General features: G+C 37.8%; 1 protein-coding gene and 1 long non-coding RNA gene across 7 annotated transcripts in view; one reads left to right on the forward strand and one right to left on the reverse strand.

Annotated features, from left to right (window-relative positions):
• Positions 1-21,188, forward strand: part of LOC111244349 (glutamate receptor ionotropic, kainate 2-like) — a 321,397-nt gene that overhangs the window by 234,070 nt on the left and 66,139 nt on the right. For 2 of the 4 annotated variants that reach the window (XM_022791352.2, XM_022791353.2), the window contains exon 1: positions 16,315-16,448. The exons of the other annotated variants lie outside the window; for them this stretch is intronic. In XM_022791352.2, coding sequence (XP_022647087.1) covers positions 16,370-16,448 — 79 coding nt within the window. In that variant the 5' untranslated portion in view covers positions 16,315-16,369. Of the gene's footprint in view, positions 1-16,314; positions 16,449-21,188 lie in introns of those variants that run through there. 4 annotated transcript variants of the gene reach the window in all.
• LOC147758081 (uncharacterized) lies at positions 6,149-17,687 on the reverse strand. 3 transcript variants are annotated; one of them, XR_015321388.1, is made up of 3 exons: positions 17,203-17,687; positions 16,209-16,429; positions 6,149-12,107 (listed from the first exon to the last, which is right to left on the reverse strand). It is a non-coding gene; the product is annotated as an uncharacterized LOC147758081 (long non-coding RNA). The 3 variants fall into 3 exon arrangements; XR_015321387.1 differs by lacking the exon at positions 6,149-12,107 and having other exon boundaries at positions 14,704-16,429; XR_015321390.1 differs by lacking the exon at positions 6,149-12,107 and having other exon boundaries at positions 14,704-16,429; positions 17,132-17,687.

A 21,188-nucleotide genomic window follows, 5' to 3' on the forward strand; every position in this document is an offset into this window, starting at 1 on the left:
GACAAAAGTGAATCGATTGGTCGATGAAAATGAGGTAGATGATAACCCCATGAAAACGATTATACGGAAACGACCTGCATTCGGGTTCTGGGGAGTAATTGAGTTCGTGTATTTTTTCTAATCATTTTGTCGATCTGTCTAAGAGTCGGAAAGAGCTGCTATTGCCAAATGAGAAAAACTTTTGAGGGCAGTGATGATACCTAAAACTAATAACAATAAAGGTCATGATGTATCATTGTAGAGTTGAGTGCCACAGTTTTGTTGATTATTGTCCCTATCGAACGAGGTCATTTTTGGGAGGCTCAAAGCAAACCCTAGATCGCAGCAGCATTTCATTTTACTCGTGGGGGGAAATGGAGGTCAGGTACCAGCAGGATTATATACTCCATGTCGATTTACGAAGTTGTGACTAAGCAACCCATCTGATGTTGCCTAACGTAAAATATAGCTAAAATGCAACATACTAACCTATTCCACATGGTGCGTAGTCACCAGTATCGTTTTATTCTATTCTATGCGTCGTTGCAGCAACGGTTCTAGAGAGGTGGTTGTGCAATTGCACCAAAATTTGCGCTATGGGCATTTATTTTTTTCATTTTTACTATTTTAAGTGATATGTATTTTTTAGAGCTATGAAGTTACACTCGTGACAACGTTCACAATTTTTGGAAATGACCCTTGTGAATATAGAAGGCGCCATGGACAATCTTAGTATTCGTTTTCATTAGCAATGAATGCTGGAAATTGTTATTAAAGGCTGGTGTGAATGCCGCACAAATGTCTAAAATTCACTTTTGCATTAGTGACCAGATTAGTACTATAAATCGGTATATCGCATGTCATGCATTTATCAGAATTCAGTTGAAAGCCGTCGGTTTTGTACGACCTTCGACCAATATTTAACATCAATTACCTGTGGGCTAAAACTAAAGTAATTAATGTTTGAATGATAAAAGTGTTTCTAGACGTTATTAATGGTAGTTAATTACTTATTGGGCCAGGCCAGCAGTTACGCCTTTCTTTTGTTATGATCAACATCTTTCGAACTCGCCAGAATTATGCTTGTGATCCGACTATTGGTGACAATATCCAATTAATGTACTGCCTTCAAACGTTAAGGATAGATAAACCATGGCTAAGTTGGCATTAACCTGGTAACTACGTTCCCTATAATTACGTCTAAGGACTATTCATTATTAATGGAGTATATAGATTCTCATCATGCTGAAACACAAATAATAAGATTAGCGCTATATTACTGGTTTCGCCGATGTTGGCCTGAAACAAAATCGGCTTTAGGGTTACGCTCTTGTCCTTTGTGGGGCGCTGTTTTCTCTGGGGACCATGAGTTGGATCAATTTGTTGCCTTGAGGATTCGTGTTTAACGAGGGGAGTTTATAACAGACAATGTTGAAGACAGCATTATTGTTGTTAACATAATACGCAGAGTAGACCACGATAGTAGTATAAAACTGGGGATGCGGAATGCACAGTTTGTGATTAGTTTTTTTCACAGGTCAGAGTGCGAGTCGATTAGCACTACCTATCTGTACGTTAACATACACCTGTATAATATATACAATAAGATATAGTGTATAAATATAAAATAACAAGTATGACTGTGCGGATATTTTGAATCAGTGAGTCAATGTCACCCCTGGGTGACCGGGAGCGGATTTTTTCGGTTATGCAAATGGTCCCATGGGGCCACAAATAAATTTTTGAACCAATCGAAATTACGAGACAGCATTGACTCAGCTATTAAAAGTAGTGTCAACAATTCGTTACTTTCCCCATCTCAGAGGTGATTCAGTAACGAAAGGTCGGTGAACAAGGTGAAACATGCGGCGACGCTAGGCAGAAACAGAAAGCGTTGTTTTTCAATGGACTCTGTCAACCTGATTCGCAGTTCAGGTCATCTACAGGACAAGCCTATTGAATCGGAGGTTTTTCTGGTAGAAAAACGCAGCCTGCGTCGACCTGCGGGTCCACTGACCAAATATTCTCCAATACCGTAGCTATGTGCCGCCCTTGTTTCATATTAGGATGAGCTGGATATTAACATCAAAAACGTTAAAAAACATTTTTGATGTTTGGATCTTTAGTTTTACTAATTAAAACTGTATATGTGTGTGTTTTTGTGCGTTACAATATGAACAAGACGAACACACACGGTTTCAGCAGCAACGGTGATGTAAAAAGGTAACTCACTACTAACAAACTAAACATTACTATTTACCAGCGATGGTTATATTGAAGCTGATTTTCGCGCACAAATGCGTTTAAAGTACGTTCATAATATATATCAATTGACGCACTCAGCAAAATGATCTTAGATGCGGTTCTGGTGAGCTTTGAATTTTGTATATAGATTCCCACATATTTTTTTTTCCCACACACTGTATTTATCTATATCAATGGTCATCCTTATCCTTGGTCATAATGACAATATTTTCGGATGTTACTTATGTATTATTTGGCCAATTTATAACTCCTATGGTTCGTTTTAATTTTCATTGTAGGTCATTTTGAACTTATTTGCAATGTGAACGATCTTTTAGGCATCAGGTTTTGTAAGTAACTTGTAAACTGGTTTTGGCAAAATGTTTTGTAAACACTTGTAAAAAATCTTATTGATAATATCATGATGATATCATCAATATTATTTTTACCTCTGCTACCCTTAAAAAATCGTAGTAGGCCACTTTGAAGTTTTTACGCATGTTCGACCATGATTACCTATTAATGACACTGCGCTTCTATGACACCTGCACTGAGTTATCATTGTGCTCAGTGAAGACTACTTTACTTGGTTATTGCAACGTAATTGTCCGCAATTATGTGTCTATTTCTTGAAAGTAAGGTACAGTCGGCTACCGGTGCAGTCATTTTAGGAACGGAAATCGGATGGTTGAAAACAACGGAACATCAACTGAGCTGTCCAATCTTGGCAGCTTTTGAAGAAGAGGGCATAAACAGCACTTCCTGTCAGCTCAATCTGAAATTCCCCAAAGTACGTATTATGAAATTGTAAAAAAAGCATTAAAGATCAAGAAAAGAAAATGAGCGCCTCACGAGATGACTCCAGGACAGATAAAAACATGTGTAACGTACCCTAAAAACATTCTGCTTAATTATTACTAGTAAAAAATCTTTCTGCGACCGCCGCCATAAACAAAAAGCCCTCGTTTGAGGTTTTGAGATGTAATCGTTTCCTTCATTAATTCAATTTACAAATTTAATTGTACCAAAATGAAACTGTTGTTGCGCTATAGGCCTTCTTGCCGAGTCTTTTCATTAAAGCTCGTACCTTCGAAACGTAAAAATTTAATCTCCAAATTTTTATTTTTCGCGCTAAACAAGATCTTTGCATGTAAACTCGTTGTCTGTAAACCGATGATACTTAGTTCATAGTCGGAGGTAACCAGGTTTAATGCAAATATTTATTAACCTTTGTCTGATAAAGGCGCGTAGTTTAAAATTAATTCAAATTTTTTAATCCGCTAAATAGCTTCGGGCAACCTAATAAATCATCCGACACCTGTTGAAGAACATTCCTTAATAAAATATTTTTATTAAGAGTTTGTCACTTGTTATTCACTGTAATTGAGCAATACTCGAAAAATAAAGTTTAGTACACCTACGATGTGAGTATCGAAATATGTGTGAGATTGACATGGCACTACATTTGTGTGGTGGATCTCGAGTCTTTGCGTAGCACGAAACACGGACAAGGTTAATGATCGCTGAAGGAAGGGTCTAGAGACAAGAGGGGGTTGGAGGCGATATAGGCTGTAGCTAGCTCAGCATTCCGGAGGTTCTTTTGTTAGGTGGGTGGACCTTACCGCTCGATGTTTGTAATGGGGTCGACAGCTTGTACCTATCCAAGAGTCCGGTCGCCATGGTTGGCTGACTAGCCGCCTGCATGGCTTCAATCGAACACCAAGGACTCAAAAAAGAGAACGAACACCGTACTTTAGTCATGCCGGTCACATACTGCCTCGTCAGCTGTCCCAACCCTTGGCAGGACCACCGTTTTAGGAGTACTTTGTTAAATAATGACCCATATGTTTGATTATATGTATATTAATTAGGTAAAGCATCATAAAACGTGAAATACAAAATAAGTAGGTAATACTATATTATTATAAATTAGAGCATTATTTAGTGTTATTAAAATGCACTAGGACCTAGCCAGCAAGTGGGATCTATAGACTAAGAGAGGTTGTACTATGTAGAGCCTGCTTGACGCATTCTATACGGCGCGTTCCTTTTAGAGCGTGCCAATATTTTGAAAAAAAGAGAAGATCTTAACGCAATATCGTACATACGAAACGTTTTTTTTTTACTTCAAAGGGCTCTGGTACAACTAATGATGATTGGATTTTGAAGTAAAAAAAACTTTATTTATGACAAGAGAATGTATGAAGCGTTATCTTATCCAAATGTACGTGGGTGAGCATCTTGGATGAAGGAAGCTCACGTTACACAAAATGATAATTAAGCTTATGTGTGTATTTATATACATATATAGATTGAGAGACCGTAAGTAGTTTCTACGAGTATAGAAGCAAGATTAAAAGCAACATTAGCATAGTAAGTCTCAAATATTGTAAATCCTGCAGTACAATAATGTATTTTTTTTACAGTAGTACATTCACCCGTAAATTTATGGGACTCCTAGATAAAGGCTTATCCTAAAAAAGGATCTGCTTTTCCCGCTCGATAAGTGTCATATTGCATCTGCTACTATTCTGCCGAAATACGAGAATAACTTAAATGGTGGTTGATGCTACTCATAAAGGTAGTTAGCCAACACTTAGAAATTAAAATCCAACCATAGCAGAAAATTTGGAGAGGTAAAAAATAGGTTTACATATATAAGAAGGAGATCATCGTAATCAAACCAGTATGGATCTTGGCATGTGACATTTTGGATTTTGCTAGTTATTAGGCATTATATAACATGTTGTTACATCTTACATTCGTAGCAGCACATCAGTGAAAAAAGCAAGGTAATCAAACTGTGGAGTGCAATTAGTGCGTATTTAAATCCAAGACTGGCCAGACATTGGCTGGCTTCCAGCTGACATACAGGGTTGTGCTTGGTCGAAAACTGCACTAGAAGTTTTCGAGTTTTGCATCATCTATTGTACTAAGCATGTCATCAGAAGGGTATCAGAAGAAGCCCCGAACTTTAGGGTCCCACTAGGTAAACAAAATTGCGTCGTAAAAGACGGACACTTTTATGTCTTTTTCTTTAAGCATATTATTTAGGTTTAACTCAAATGAACTTATGTTAAAATATTACACATACGCAGAAAAACAGCGTATTAACCCTTTGTTGTATTAAAATATGGCGCTATGCGTTGGTGAGATCTTCGTGAACAACAGAACAGATATCCTTGATACATTGTGGAAAAGATGTAAGCCAGGACTCTGCAGACGTGAGTGCAGCGCGAATAAAGACATTCAACACGAACTTAAATGTATATAAAATATATAAAAATAACGAATTGTGCGTATGCCGTGCTAAAAAACATAAATGTGCAGGTATCATTTTGAATAGAAAATGCAAAAAAGTTATATGTGAAGAAAAGTCGAATTTTAGTGCTTGGACGACGGCAAAGTGAACGCAATAGTTATTTCACTGTTTTTTATTGTAATTGGTATAAAAAAAAACTGTGTTTATTTTATAGGCATACTGTGCTCAATGTTTTTCGCCAACTAATTTCATCTTAATTAAACATAACTTCTATTTCGGCAACTTTCGAAATTCCCTTAAAGTAAATTTGAGCGTTTTTTTTGAACGCAACTCTTGTTATTATACCCTTTGTAATCTTACTGATTTCATTGATAATAGATAGATTAAGTAACTTTGACGGTCAAAATATAAATGTCGGGCACACTTATAATCGGCATTTGTGTTAAGAATATTATATGATAATATATTATATAACGCAAAGTACTTGTGAGTGCAAAAAGAATTTTTATGGATCTGAAAATATCGATAACCATTATAGTAAAGAGAGAACGAAAAAATCGGAAGTGGATTTTGCATTTTTTTCTTAGCTGTTAATCACATACAATATATCATACGGGCACTAGGATTCTTTTATTGGTTGGACCAATAAGATACACATATTGCTTATAAACAGATAGAAAATGTGTGACTTTTTTATTAGATATTTAAAAATATCCATTAAAACCACTGTTAAAGTAGCTCTACACACAGTGATATCTTGGGTAACGTGTTGGATGGCGTTTTTCAGTCAATTTAATCAACCAAAAGGTTACAACTAAACAAAATACCAATTTCATTAGGACGTTTACTGGTCATTGTTCTTTTAAGGTTACGAACAAAGATATGTAGCTTGGCATCCAGCAAATTTAGTGTTATTATTGTTTAAACTGCATGTTTCTCGTCGCTGAGAATTTCGCTTCGCGAAAGATGCTGTCCGGAATATTGCACTTCGTATGAGCAAAACAATGTTCCGGAGTCTCATTCGGCTTGACTTCTATATATAAAAAGATCCATTACAGGACATCATGACACTGCAGTCAGTGGCATAAAGTGGACTCATCGGAACTCATATGAGTATTCAATACGAAGTGCATGCTGGTGTATTGGTAAGGTGATTATATTGCGAGCAAGATTTTTAAGCGCATTATAATGCAAAAGCTTGACTCGCTGATTGCTTATAAAAATGTCTTTGTCTATAGTATCTCTTACTTTGCAAAAAGATTCAACTTTGGCTCATAAGGTGAAGACGCCATGGAACGACTGATACTACTTACAATAAGCAATATTACTCTTTTTTCACGGTTTTCTTACTCTTCTAATGTTAAAATCGAGGATGAACTATTCTCACCGTAGTAGTAAAACTATTCTTGACTTTATTGTATAATTCATTAATAGTTTAATAGTTAGGGTGAGAACAGTCTATCCTCAATTTTTTTACATTGGTACAGCAAAAAAGCGAGAACGTGACCTAAGTCGTGGAACAGATATGGATAAACTTTTGTCTAAATCTGAGATACAAAAATATGGGAGTTTGGGTAGTACCAAATATGGTAGTGTTGATTACTCAGAGATGTACAACATACAATGCTGTATTTTTTTTAAAGGAACAAGGTCATGTTACATACTGACTCGATTTCACTGATAAGTTTGAAGCCGTTACAATTTGATTCTTGTTATATTCTTTTTGCATCTTTTTTTTCTGTTTCGAGCGATCGACTCTACAACTTTGCCATTGCATAACGCTCTTTTCAGCTTTCACAGAAGGCTTTTGGAGTATTCTCTTAGCTGAAGCATCACTAGGTGAAACATTTTTAAATAGAACATACGCTTCATCACGTTCTGCAGTACGAAAAGGTGCTATCATACTCGTTGCTGAACTATCGTACTCACCGATTACTCCGATAATAGATCATACACTAATCTCCTGACCTAAACAGCTGTGAAAAACGTTTTTGTGAAAAAGCTGTCAAAAAATTTTAATATAAATATAATAAATAAAGTTTCAGACTAACGTTCGATTCATTAGACATAAAAAATATTCATCCTTTCTCTTCTTACACACTTCGTCAAATATTTGAGCATATTTTCATTCCTGTTTCACTGCTATTGTGCTACTTATTTTTATTTATCTTTATCTTCTTTGTTTATCTATTATTATTATTATTATTATTATCTTCTTTTTATCTGTGTATTTATTACCTTCTTTACTTATTTATTATTATTTTTATTTACTCATCTCTAATACATATCTGTTATATGTATCCTTATAGTTTAATGCAGTTTTACAACCTCTCCTTAGTTCTGTGTCTTCCAGTCTAATTTTACTTCCTACGTTATTTCGTATATGTTGCAGAACGCAATTACCAAATGATGTGCACAACTTGCTTACATTCGCGCTTACGCTAGTTATACAAGCTATTGCGGAGCATTTTAGATGAACACTTTTGTTCCCTTAAGCCTTCAGGATATATCGGACCTTAGGAAATAATTTTTTTCTTTGTCTAAATGTGCAACTGGTACAGGCACGCATTCTTAGTTTGACCTTTTGTTTGAGTCTGGTGATACTGAGTCAGCAATCTTCTTTTCCAGCTATCCCGTTCGCACAAAGGTGATAAACAATGTATACTCAATGTGCGACCAGTATCTATACTATCCTTGCAGTGGTTCCAAAGTGAACATGGCAATCCCGGAGTTTCTATTGAAAGACTAGGTAACTCTATCTACTATTGGCCCTATTACTATTGTTAATATCTCATCTATTAACAATCAACTATATTATTTATAAAGCTTTATAACCCGTTCTTTGTTTGCTCCCGTTCGTTTTCTGTTTCCCATTCTGTTTTCGCTATTAAATTAGTCGTGGGCCCTAGCTGGCACTCTTATTATAGTCGATGGAAAACATATACACGTTCATTACATCGATTCCTCCTATCTAATTCCATTTACCCAAGGGGCCCTTTCGAGCATGTTTAATTTTTATCTACTTATTATCCAGCTATACTTACCAAGCAAATGCACAAGTTATTGGTATCAGGATAAATATAGCTCTGGCCATAAATTGCAGACATCGCCCATTCGCGCACCTTATTCAAATACAGCTCTGTCAGTCACACCGTTGTTCAAACGGTGGTCCTTAAATTGCTGGCTAACTGCTTAAAAACACGCATAATGCATATGTACAGTCGATATTTATAGTAGTCAGCGAACCACGTACACTCGCCGATTGTGATGAGCAACTGGCCAGAAAAATTAGATTAAAGGAATGATTAGTGACAAGAGTTCTTAAAAGTGACGCGCATTTGTGGTACTAGAGCAACGTTGTATAATGGACGTAAATAGTAGCGGAGAGAAAATAGGTGCTGGTACATGAATATATTGTGCATGAGGAAGGTCTTATTAGATGACGAAAGATAACTAGTAGGGTAGAATACACTTTCATCGAATATAAATTATATCTGAAATCTCTTTCGCGACAACTGCTATTCTGATGGCACGTTTCATAGTAACTCAGGCTACTATTGAACACGACTCTATAATAAAAAGCGTGACGAATAGAATAGCGAATAGTAAAAACAGCCAATTCAAAAACAGCCAAGGAAAAAATAACGCATATTATTAGTTGCGAGGTCTTGAAGATTGTGGGAGCTGTCTTAAAACATTGACATTTTATAATTATCTATTGTGTACATATGCGAGTTGAGTCAATTAAAGTGTCACCTAGAGCCCTCACTTTATGAAATTCGTTGTTTTTTCGTATCGATAAATTAGTGTCCCTCACGCCCTCTTTGCAGGATCGTGTTGTACCCAAATCTTTTTTTACCGAAAACTGGATATTTGAAAGACAATCGGCGAAATGATGTTTGTAGTCTAAGGATTGGCAAAAAAGTTCAAATTGACGACTCTTTTTCGGACCGTGCTAAAATAAGCGTCTAACCGCCATTTTCATATTTTTGTTTGTTTTGGTATTACATGATATCAAAATGGTATTTGGCCTTGTTAAGTTTGTCACCACAGTAGGTAAACATGCATTTTTATTGTCCTCGGTAGTATCACGTAACATGTTGATGAAATGCGATGCTGCCCGCAGGGCTATGACTTTATATATCCCTTGTCGTTTGCTATGCTCATGGACAGCGATAAAGTGATGGTTGAGCTGCCACATATTATTAATGAGATAAAATCTGCACTATGGTTAAAAGAAAACGAGCTGTTGGGGAATAATGTTGTATATGGAACTTGGTTGTTCAAGTCCATTTTGAATATCTGAAAATGAGTTTTCTGTTGTTATTTGCTCCTTTATAACAAAAGGAAATGACAAACGTACGAGCAGTGCTAGAACGTAAAATCTCATGGACGTAAAAATACGCAGACAATGCACAAGGGTTAGCTTTAAAACTGTGTTAGAGTCAACCCATACAAGGTAGGCCTTCTGTGAACTACAAATTTTTAAGAACGGACCTCTTATGAAACCAACGAATTCTATGCAAGTCGAACGCTCATTTGTTACGTATCAATAGCGCAAAACTTATACTTCGAAACTTAGTACAAAACATTTGTTTGACATTTAAGCATATGTTCACACAGGCTTATACTATTTAGCATAAGCGAAATGTAAAACTTGTGCATCAAGTGCCGACAGGATGCACCACTTAAGATAGGATAAGCTAATGTAAGCTATATCTAAGTTAATCGCTCATGCATGCGTTTATTGAATATGATCATTCGCTACGAAACTTTTTTCAATGCGGGGTAACCCTTTCACACATAATTTCTCAGAAGTTTCTTCTTTAGATTTATGAATAATAATATTAAATGCCCCGGTACGGCTAGACTCGTCTACGGATATATATATATATATATCTGTTGAATACACGGTCAGGAAGTTGGAAAGGGTAAAGAAAATGTTTGATAGTCAAGTCACGTTAATGTTTTTGAATAAGTCCGTTACGGACGGAAATTATAGTCCGGGACTCATTGGCAGTCTTCTTATGCGGAAGCTATTTGAGCTGTAAAGATGATTTGTAGTCTGTCGTCGGTGGAAGTAACCTTTGTGCCCTTTTTATAATTGGGTATTCAAGAGAATGTTAAAAAGCGCTCATCGGTCACAAAATCTATAAAGGGTTTCGAAGAACTATATACAGTTAAGATTAAAAAAATTGCCAAGGCTGCTGTACCTGAACAGAAAGTAATGTATAGAAATAAATCTAGTGTAATGCGGAGTTAATAGGTATACAATAAGATGTGGTTTACACTTCTGATAATATTCGCCTTTACTAGTCTGTTACTTAAAAGTAATATAGTTTTAAATTTCTGTTCTTCTAAATACAAATCCAAGTTACATTAGAAGATAAGTATTTTTTAATTTTTTGAGCCACGTAAAAAATGAAATAGCTTGCTCTGTCGCTACAAATTACCCAACAATGCAACTCAGTATATATTGTGACTTAACATTATTTTTTATCAAATATTTGTTAACTGTATTCTGAGTATGACTGCTTTTTAGGGAGTCAAACAGTCTACATGGTTAGAGACTCCAGATAACAGTACACATCTGCTTTTGACTCAACGACTTGATTAGACTGTCCGTTCTCTAGCAGAGGCTTCCAGCGACGTCGACAATGACGCTATACAGCGTTCTTGTACTGAGTGCCGCGTCTATACCACTTCTTCTGCAATGCGTGCACTTTGGCACTTTTTTCACATCATGTTTTTATGTCTCTGCCAATTGCACTGCCGTTGAGTCGCCTACATCTGAGCGCGTCTTCGTCGTTTCTTGCCGCGGGGCCAAAGGCAACTTCCAGGGGCACTCATACACTGTGGTTCCTGCTTTCTCAGTACTCAAGAATCGGATAGAATGATTTAAGCGGCTGCTAGCTACCAGCGGCACTGCCTCCTTCTAATTTGTTCATGTCCTTTTTCTTTAGGGTAGTATCAGTTGAGGCAGCTGAAGCAGGCAAACGGATGTAAGGTCTAGGCAGAGAGGTACTTGTAAGGCTCGTCACCTGCTAACGTTTGTGTGTCGTCGTCCTCTTCATTGGCTGGTGTTGTCTTGCTGCTCACACTTCAGGATTCGCTTTGCTTCAGAGAACATCTGCTTCTGTCTCAGCATCCTGGCCTCTATTGTGGGCTGAACGAAAATGGCGACGAATCGCGTGACATACCCTGCGTTACTGATTTACAGTTAAGCTCAATTAAGATCACTGCTAGCCTGTGTTGCAGCTCCTTGACTGAGGGGATAATTGACTAGTCGGGTACCAAAAGCACACTTTCCTACTGCTTGTCACGCGAGAGCGTAGAGGTCGTGGTCAGCTTTGGCTGTTTAAGGCAAGATGCCTGAAAAGCAGGTACAGTTTCTGTAGTTGCCACAGCTTCCGCACCGATAAACACTACTGAGAGATTACTACCGAATCATCTAAATCTCCGGAAGCAGGACGCCCTGTGCAGACTTGATGCTGTGGCCGAAACGGGGCCTCATTACGAAAAGATCGAGAAGCGAGATGTAGCCGAAAACGAATCCAGGTGAACGCGCGAAACAGCGATCCCGTTGGATCAGGGCGTCCATCGATGGTCTTGTAACTGCTGCCTAGACAAAGCACGCACAGGAGCAAAATGTATTCGAAATGATAAAAATTATCTTTACAATACAAAAATACAAAATACTAGGAAATTTTCACACGTACTGGCCTTAGCCTGCTTTTTTATATAAGGCAAAAAGCTGTTCTGGACCCCTTTCTTAATTGAAGGGACCGCGAATTCATCACGACGAAGTTTAGAACCCAATGAGGCGGTTAGAAAAGCATATTCATGGGAGCACTATTTGCTAAACCATATTGCCCTTTCTAATGATGTTAGAGTAAAATTTCGAGACCATTATAACAAGACAAATCGGATCAATACATTTCGGATTTTGTAACAAAAGCAGAGTACAAATATTTAAGACAATTCATCATAACTATTATTACAACTTAGATTCTGTTTAGAGCTTTGTTGACTACATTAAGTCACGTTTGTATTTACGTTATGATCTTAATACCGCCATATTTATGCTTTGCGTTGAAGGCTAAATTCCTAGGTAGATAAATGAAATAAACGACCCAGTTCTCAATAACATAGGTTTGTTATTCTTTAGCTTTTAATTAAATCAAATATTAAATTAGCAACATAAACTAATAGTAACCTTCAATGACTATAGAAAAATACAATTATGACGAATGAAGTAGAAAACTACATTCTATTAGTGCAGTTATAAAGACCAAATCCCTTGAAAGAAAAGCAGTAAGTTACCTTATCACGTTGTTATATCTAGAACGTGCACTTCACTTCTTGAATTGTCCCTTGGATAACTTACTGTTTATTATATTTTACATAAATCGCATAAAATAGAGTACAGTAATTCTAGCCTGTCATACAACGCAACTAAATATAGGTGCTTATGTATCTGTGGCAGAGCGATCAAAATTTACCGTTTCTTTTGTCCAGCACTACCGCTCCAGTACTGTTTCCATAGTTTAGTAGTTTTGAGAAAGGTGCGCTAGGCAAACACCTATAATTTATATCTTTCAGTTAAGCCGACGGGACTGGTTTTCCAGTTTTTGTTTTAACGGGATATTACTTTTTCTGTGTATCCGAACAAACTTTGCCAAGAAATAGGAGGTCTCTTGAAAATCTAGTCGTTAATAGACCTGAGTTTACTTTTAATGAGGTCTATTATAGAGTAGGTTTAACCCACATCATATTATTCCTCGTCCTGTTTTGTTCTTGAGAAAAGCAGGTCATTGGTTTTATCACTAGCGGGGCAACAGTTACATAGAATATCATGCACAAGTACGTGATTCTCAGATTGCCGGTTACCATTTTTGATTGGTTTGTCACAATATTGCATTTATTCAGCTAATACTGTGCTAATTGTAACATGAAATAGGAGTAGCGCAGAAATACACTTAGATTACCTGAAGTATAACTTTAGTTGAAGTATAACTCGGAAAGAGCTTTTATACGCGTTACACAGAAACCAAAGTTTATGCCCAGTTTTAGATATTGCTTGCTCGGGACCTGTAAACGGGTTAACTGATTGTCAATACTTGCATGCCACCAGGTTCAGCTTTCCTGTTGTACACAGCAATGCCACATGCCTATTAAACCGTTTTCATTATATTATGCAATATCGCTTGATCCTTGCAGAGCGAGAATATAGACGTTAATGACGTCCTTCACCCTGGGTGAAGAAGTAGCATCATCGTTTAAATAACAACTAATTGAACGACGCAGCTATCTGTTGAGACCAGCTTAAACGTTTCCTAGATTTATCCTGAACGGAAACACGCCTCGTACTCGTATGCTGCGAACTGGAGGGCGGACGAGCAAATGGGCAGGGTTGCCGTCGTCTTATATCGCTTAGCTTCGCCACCCCCCAATCACGTATTTTCGCTTCGCTCGACTTTTGCCGATTGTATCCGACTGTTGCCTCATTTAGTTGGAGTGGGTATTAGTAGTGGGTAATAGTAGTGGGTGAGTGGCATGCACAAGCGAACGTCATTATTTAACCATTAATATTAGCGTTCCCTTCAAACCATAGCGCTGCAGCATCGGTAGCCTGAGGCCACTTGTGCCCACTACTTGGATAAAAGGGTTAAATGCTGTCGGCTACACTAGTTTGCATACGCACACACAAACCAACTGAATGAGGTTATAGGCTGTTTAATGTCCTTTAATCCTCGCTTTTGTCCTTAAAGCAGTGGGGAAGATTCGATAATGGCTTAAGATGAAAATGACGCAATTTCTACAGGCTTAGTTCCGTCCATCATTGGCTTAACCCGTATATTATCGCAAGACAATCACAATTAACTCAGCGATTGCTAAACGATATAACTCTTTAGCAGTTTCACAAAGAGAACCCTCGGAGTTTTAGCTTAAGTAGTTAACGTGCCAACATGGTTACATGTTAGTCAAAAATAATTAAGAGGATTTCAGATGTCTTTGATATCGCTAGGAAGGCAAGTACAAATTTAGCCCACTCAAAGGAAGGTATCACCCAGAGCTTGGACTTCCTAGTAGTCTCTGTAAGTACCAGTATGCTACTATATTTGGTGTCATTTGATTGAAATGTTCTAGTGGTTTATCTCGCTAGAAGCTCTTGATTTGTGATTACTTTTATTATGCAAATAGTACACAATACGGAGTTCATGCGAAGTGATTTCATAAAATCGGTTTATTACCTCCTTAATTTTTAGACAGTGATTTGGTGTGCATATGTCAAGGCAAAACGGGCTTAAATACGATGCATTTCATTGTGGGAAGAGGTAATAAACGAAAAGCAGGTGCCCCGAAGTCAACATGATAGTAATCATTAGGCTAAGGAAAACTTGTTATAATATTTTTAATATCGTTGTCTACTTACAAATAAATAGTCCTAGTCACTAGCGTCATTTTTGAGGTTACTGGTGCATATGTACATATCTAGTGTATACGAATATAGAGACTCGTGTTAAATTGCTGGCATTAGTAGAAATTCTGGATAATAAAGATAATAAGTCGAAGCTTTTTCAGGTGGTTTTCATCATATATTGTGTGTGAACCTAGATTACCGATATTTCAAGGACTATAGCAACTCGGTCATACGGATCTTCGCCCGGTCAGGAATAAATCGTATAGTCTTATGGCAATAGTTGCGGCAGCAGTAATAGAAAGAAAACGAGGCAGTCAGAGAAACAAAGAACTGGCCGCCTTGCGGACGCGGCGTCGAAGCGAATGAGAACCCTGACTCTAAGGAAGGGTACGCGGAGAGGGTTGCTTTCCACATTTGCGGTGGAAAGGGCGGTGTCGTAGGGTAGTTGCTCCAAAGAGGCAGATAGGGAAGGAGCGTTACGCAAAACACAGCCGACGGAAGGATGCTCTAAGGCCTATAATGCGTCACGACCATCAATTTTAGCCTATCGTTATAGTCACACATACAGATGTATATGTGATAAAAGTATGTGACAGAGGAGTCTGTGTGGATCAATATCATTGAAGGCGCCAAGACAGCCTGGGCATTTCCATTAAAAAGAGGTAGGAGCGATCGTGCAACGTGTTAAGTGAAGTTTCGTTATAATAACCTCAGGATAAAACGGAGAAAAGCATCAAGACGAAAGGATTAGCGAAAGACCATCGTCCAAAAAGTGATAAACAAAAAATGGAAGACAATGTTAGCTAGCTGTTAATGAAACCGATAGGGTCACCTTTTAGGGTCCATCAACAGTCTAAGGAAATACAAACGGTGATGGATGGCATCCCTACGAAATTCGTGTACTATCAATAGAATCTCTAGAATCAATAGTAAGCTTGTGTCTGCGAGAGAAAGCAGGTGAGATGGTGTGATTCTTTACTTTACATCACCAGCCTTGTGTCAAGCAGTTAATATTTGTATCTGTAGGCTACTGATTAACCTACACGCTATATTTCAAAAAGACGCGAGAGTGTAGACAGTCCTTTGAAAATGGACAGGTAAAAATACGTGTTTCTATAATATGAAATTTCACGTCTTGTAAGAAATTCAATATAAGTTTTTCAAACAACGATTTGGCATCAAGAGAAACGCTAAACGTCATTAAAGTTGCTTCGGAAAAAGGGTGTGATTATGATGCGGTAGAAGTATACGGTCGTTGCGTATTTCCGCAATGGAAGCAATGTTGGATAGAGTGATTACCGCCACGGTGAGTTACTCCTGCTGCCGAATGTCGTACGAGGAAGTTCACGCGGGATAGTTGATGGGCAACCCGCAGCCAACACACTGAGGGCGAACAGTTTTCGTGCGGAGTCCTGTTCTGCGGTGAGGGTGGATCAGGACCCCGCTCGCTAACAACCGCGATGCGGTGGATTGCATTCGTCCTCGTTCTTTGCACGACAGTGCTCGTTCAGGCCGGAGACCTGCCGGTCATGAAAATCGGTAAGTATTGTTCTCAGCTGGTGATAAATCAGAGCAAAATGTACAAGTACTTGTATATATGTATATACATATATATATATATATATTAGAATGCATGCTGTATTCCTTATATTTTTTTTGTTGAACTATGCACATCCCTGCTTCACTGCTCTTCCATCTTAAAATTTAATTAAATAGAACATAATTCAAGTGTGGTAAAACTTATATAATTTATAATTTATATATAATTTATATAACTTATATAATTTATAATATATATATATATATATATATATATATATATATATAATTTCTGTTGATAATTCAAGTGTGGTAAAACTTACATAATTTATAATTTATATATAATTTATATAACTTATATATATATATATATATATATATATATATAAATATATAAGTTATATAAATTATATATAAATTATAAATTATATAAGTTTTACCACACTTGAATTATCAACAGAAAATATAAGGAATATAGCATGCATTCTAATAATACAATGATAGAATTAGTAAAACCCAGTGTCACGAGAAAACACTGCAATCAAGGGGTTCCTCATATGAGTGATATATATACATATATCGAGCGTGTCATGATGTGCCTCTTGCATCCCTGCATATGTGCGTGTGTGTATCTTTGTCTGCGCGTATCGGTGGTTAAGTTGTGACTAAAGTAAGCGCTTTACCCATTACTTATCCGACGATCTCCTGATCTCTTCGTCGGCGTGTCTTCCCACCACTGCGAACATTTACGCACCTGACGTCATCAGCCACAGGCCGCTGCCGCGTTCTTCCACATGTTCGTGTTCCTTCAGTGCCACTGCTACTACAACCGGTGCTTTGCTTCTCTACTTGCTGCTACTAGCAAAACTCTAGCAAAGCTAGCCTATCAAGGTCCCTCTACTCTAGAGGCACTCTCAGAATCTTTTTACCGCTTCTGTACGCGCCTTTTGTCTTATTTTGGCGTCTTCTTATCTTTAACCTAACCGGCCTTTGTCTCCAGTCTCATCTTCTCTACTTGCGTTGCGACTCGTTTGTGCATGTGTGCGTTTACGGGCTGACGGGCGCAGCTTGCAGTGAGCCCTAAAGGGAATTAGCCATCTCATCCTTTGTTGAAGCTGCCTTCGACACTGGTGTTATCTCATCACCTCTCGCACACTCGCCTACTCTTTCTCATTTTCACATAATAGTATTCTTCGCGCCGCAAATGCGTCTACTGCGCATGCAAAAGTTTGACCAACGTCGGGGGGAAGCACTGCCAAACTGATTAATCCATCCGCACAAAACAGGTCACTAAAACGCGTTCTGTTTAGACGGCATAGTTTAAAAAATTACCAACTTATCACAGGATAGTTAAGCTGCTGACAAGCACCGCTGACTATGCGCGTCTCGCGCACACTCACTGAGCATACGTTACACATTGGTTTTGTCTGATTTGTCTGATATGAAGAAGCTCCTAATGCAAAATTATAAGCTTAACACTAATTCAATAGTGATTTGGAAATCACGATTTTAGCTTAGTTTTTATTTTATCGTTACCAGATGCCCTATAAAATATACATCGCAGTATAACTTTATGGTAAACGAAAAACTGAGAATACAAAATGCCTTAAATCTCAACTACAAGGCTATAGTCATGCATATCACATAATCATACCTTTCGAAATTTTGAAGCGTAAAGATATCAAACTGTAAAGAATAAAATGATTAGAATGAAATAAAGTATTCCAAATATTATAGTGATACTGACTTAGTATGTCTTGTCGTATAATCAATTTTTGTGTAGTACTGACATGGTTATTGTCTTAATTAACTTAATAAGTTTGGAAGTTATTCTAAGAATAACATATTACGTATTCGCTCTGCAAAGGTTACTATATACAGTAACGAAAGGCATGCAAACGTTAGGACTAAACAAGTCGCTACTTTGAGACGAAACCTTATTATCTTGACCGTTTGGAACGTTCGCGAAACTGCTGGATATCACAGCTACATAGCTGGAGGGGATGTAATAGACTAAATAAAAAATATATTTGGGAAGTCGTTTAACCTTTAATAGAAGGGCGCCACTAAACCTTTAAATGGAATCTATATAAAGTTTTACCTTCGAATTTGACTTCTTGCAAAGGAAAGCCGGCCCGACCTATGCTAGACTAAGTAACGATACAGAGAAACTACTAAATTGACAAGTAGATCACGTTATTACCAAATCAACGCGAATATATTATAGGAATTTCACTCTCGCGAAGGTAAGCCAAGCAACTTTGCTTGGGCTTCTGTTTACGCATGATATGATAACCGGTTGAGATGATCATGAAGTTGTTTTATTGCCTTTTCAAATAGTCGATTGGTCTTATAGATTCTCCGGCTGACAGATATGCGTCTTCGTTTGACTCATCTTCCTAGCCATGTTTATCGCAGACACTAAAACCGATGTACCCAGCATTATTTTAAATATTGGTACCTTGTGGTATGTAAATTAGATTCTTACCTTAGGTTATGTTTTCCATTTCAAAACGAAGTTGACTATAATCGATAGTAATATAGTTCTACTTTGTTGACGTCTTCGGTGATATTTTATTAGTAGATGAAATAAGGGCTATTAGGCTGTTACGTAGCTTGTTTGCTATTTATCTGGGTCAGTGTTAAAAAAAAGTGTCTCTAGAAGCTATGGCACCAACGAATTAGAATAAATGCCTCTACCTCTAGCAGTAGAAAAAAAACCTTTTTTTCCAAAGGGAAATCACAAATTATAACGGAGGCAGGAGGTTCGTCCTCAACTTATAAGTGAAAATTGGCGAATCAAGTGTGGTCGCGCTGGATAAACCCAGGCCAAGGTTATAAAGCGAAAGCTCGTGATTACCCGAAATCGACTTCCATTGAATCTGAAAACGCAGCTATCGAAGATGTAAAATAAGGCATATATACCTAAACAGGAACCACGACAGGGAAATTACGATCGTAGCTTCTGCACCGATAGCTTTTTGCTGTCGATGTGAAATTAATCACAGCAATGGCCGCTAAGTAGCCCGAGATCTGGAGGACGTTCCTGTTGTAGGTGTTTTTTTCACAGTTTTTGCCAGTTTATTTATTCGGAGTATTGTCCAAAGAAGAAAGGAGCATGTCATGATAGTTCTTTCAAAACGACTCAATTGCGTTGATCTTGTTGTTGCGTATTCTAGAGTCCGTGGTGAAATCATAGGAAGTTTTATGACTTCGATAGTGAATAGTAGGATCGGTTTAGCAGTATGACGCACCTGTTAATGTGTGAATTTTTCAAAAGCTAGTTAAACATTTAAAGTAGGCTTTTGAAACTAGAAATAGAAACGTTTTACGGAACTTATAGGGTTGAAACCGTGATAGAAACGAGTAACTGGCACATTGAATAAGTATGCCTGTCGTCCCTTCCGTCGCTTACAACAAGTTTCATCAAATCTGCTCTCATTTAGCTACAATTGATTAACACGCAACATCAAAGTGGCCTCAAGCTATCGTTGCACACGTCAAGGTGAGCAACGCGCTGCCATAGCGATGTAAGCTTGATAGGAGTCCAATGTTCCTTTTGATCAGGTTTATAAATGTAAACAAGTACTAAGCTATGCATTTTTTAATAAAGCCGAAAGTTTTTCTCTTTGATAAAACAAAATTATTCTACCTTATCGACTTTGTTTTAATGCCCACACTTGAAGTAACATTAATGGTATTGGTAGGACGTATTTTTGAATCATGTGGAAATCAGATGCAAACACTGATAGTGTGTCTATAATACTGTCTGTAGAGCTAGCAGGGCCGAAGCCATGCCGTTAGGATATAAGATAAAAACAGCACTTGAAATTGTATTGAAGGCAGACACCTTATAAAAATTTACTTGCAAAGTATGCGGTTAACATCTTCGTTTTAGCAGAGTAATGCTTTCAGACCCCGGGACTTCACCATTACAGGGCAATTAAAATGACTTTTTTTAGATTGGTAAATACTGTTTTGATTATTCAAAGTACATGGATATGATTTCTTTTATGTTACGATACAGTTAAGGCGCCAGAATAGTTCTAAAATGCTTTTGGCAATTTGTCTTATTTTGGAAACTTTTAAACGATGTAACAGTGTTAACTGAAACTAGAAAGAAGTGACCTTTCAACAAAAAATAACCCGCAAAATACTGGTATGTAATAATGTATTACGTAAAAATTAGAATTTGAGTTCGAAGAGGACATAGGAGTCTATGCTGATGCATTGGTAGCAGCATCTTCCGTACCTTTCTGCTTGCTATTCGAGCAAAGCGCATGGAGGGTGGCCATACGGAAAAATCCTTCATTTCGACATGAGACATCAGATCATACATTCGACATTTGGACGGTCACAGGAGCGTGGAAACCTTCGATTGGACACGAGTTCCCCCCGGTAGCAAAGGCAACGTTCGAGGATGCACCCACTGTGATGACAGGAGGCAATAGCTAAGTTGACGGGTGTCTGTTAGCCAGCCTTAAGCATCAGGTTTTAGCGAGCCAATATGACTCTATTTCAGCGACTTGGCTGATATCTCAGACTCCGGAGCCCCGAGTTCGCATTGACGACATGTTGTCGACATAATCTTGTCGCGCCCTCTGGTAGGGTTTCCAAGTTTCTCGGGAAGTCTGCCCCAGTTGAACTGACTGCGCGTGAATGATTTCAACAGACCGAGTACGAATAGAATGGGCAGATGGCTGGACGGAGACGGAACGCAACCAGGTGTGACTTATAGTG

The sequence above is a fragment of the Varroa destructor genome, unplaced genomic scaffold (genome assembly GCF_002443255.2).
Source record: "Varroa destructor unplaced genomic scaffold, Vdes_3.0 BEIS01000002.1, whole genome shotgun sequence".
Taxonomy (NCBI): domain Eukaryota; kingdom Metazoa; phylum Arthropoda; class Arachnida; order Mesostigmata; family Varroidae; genus Varroa; species Varroa destructor.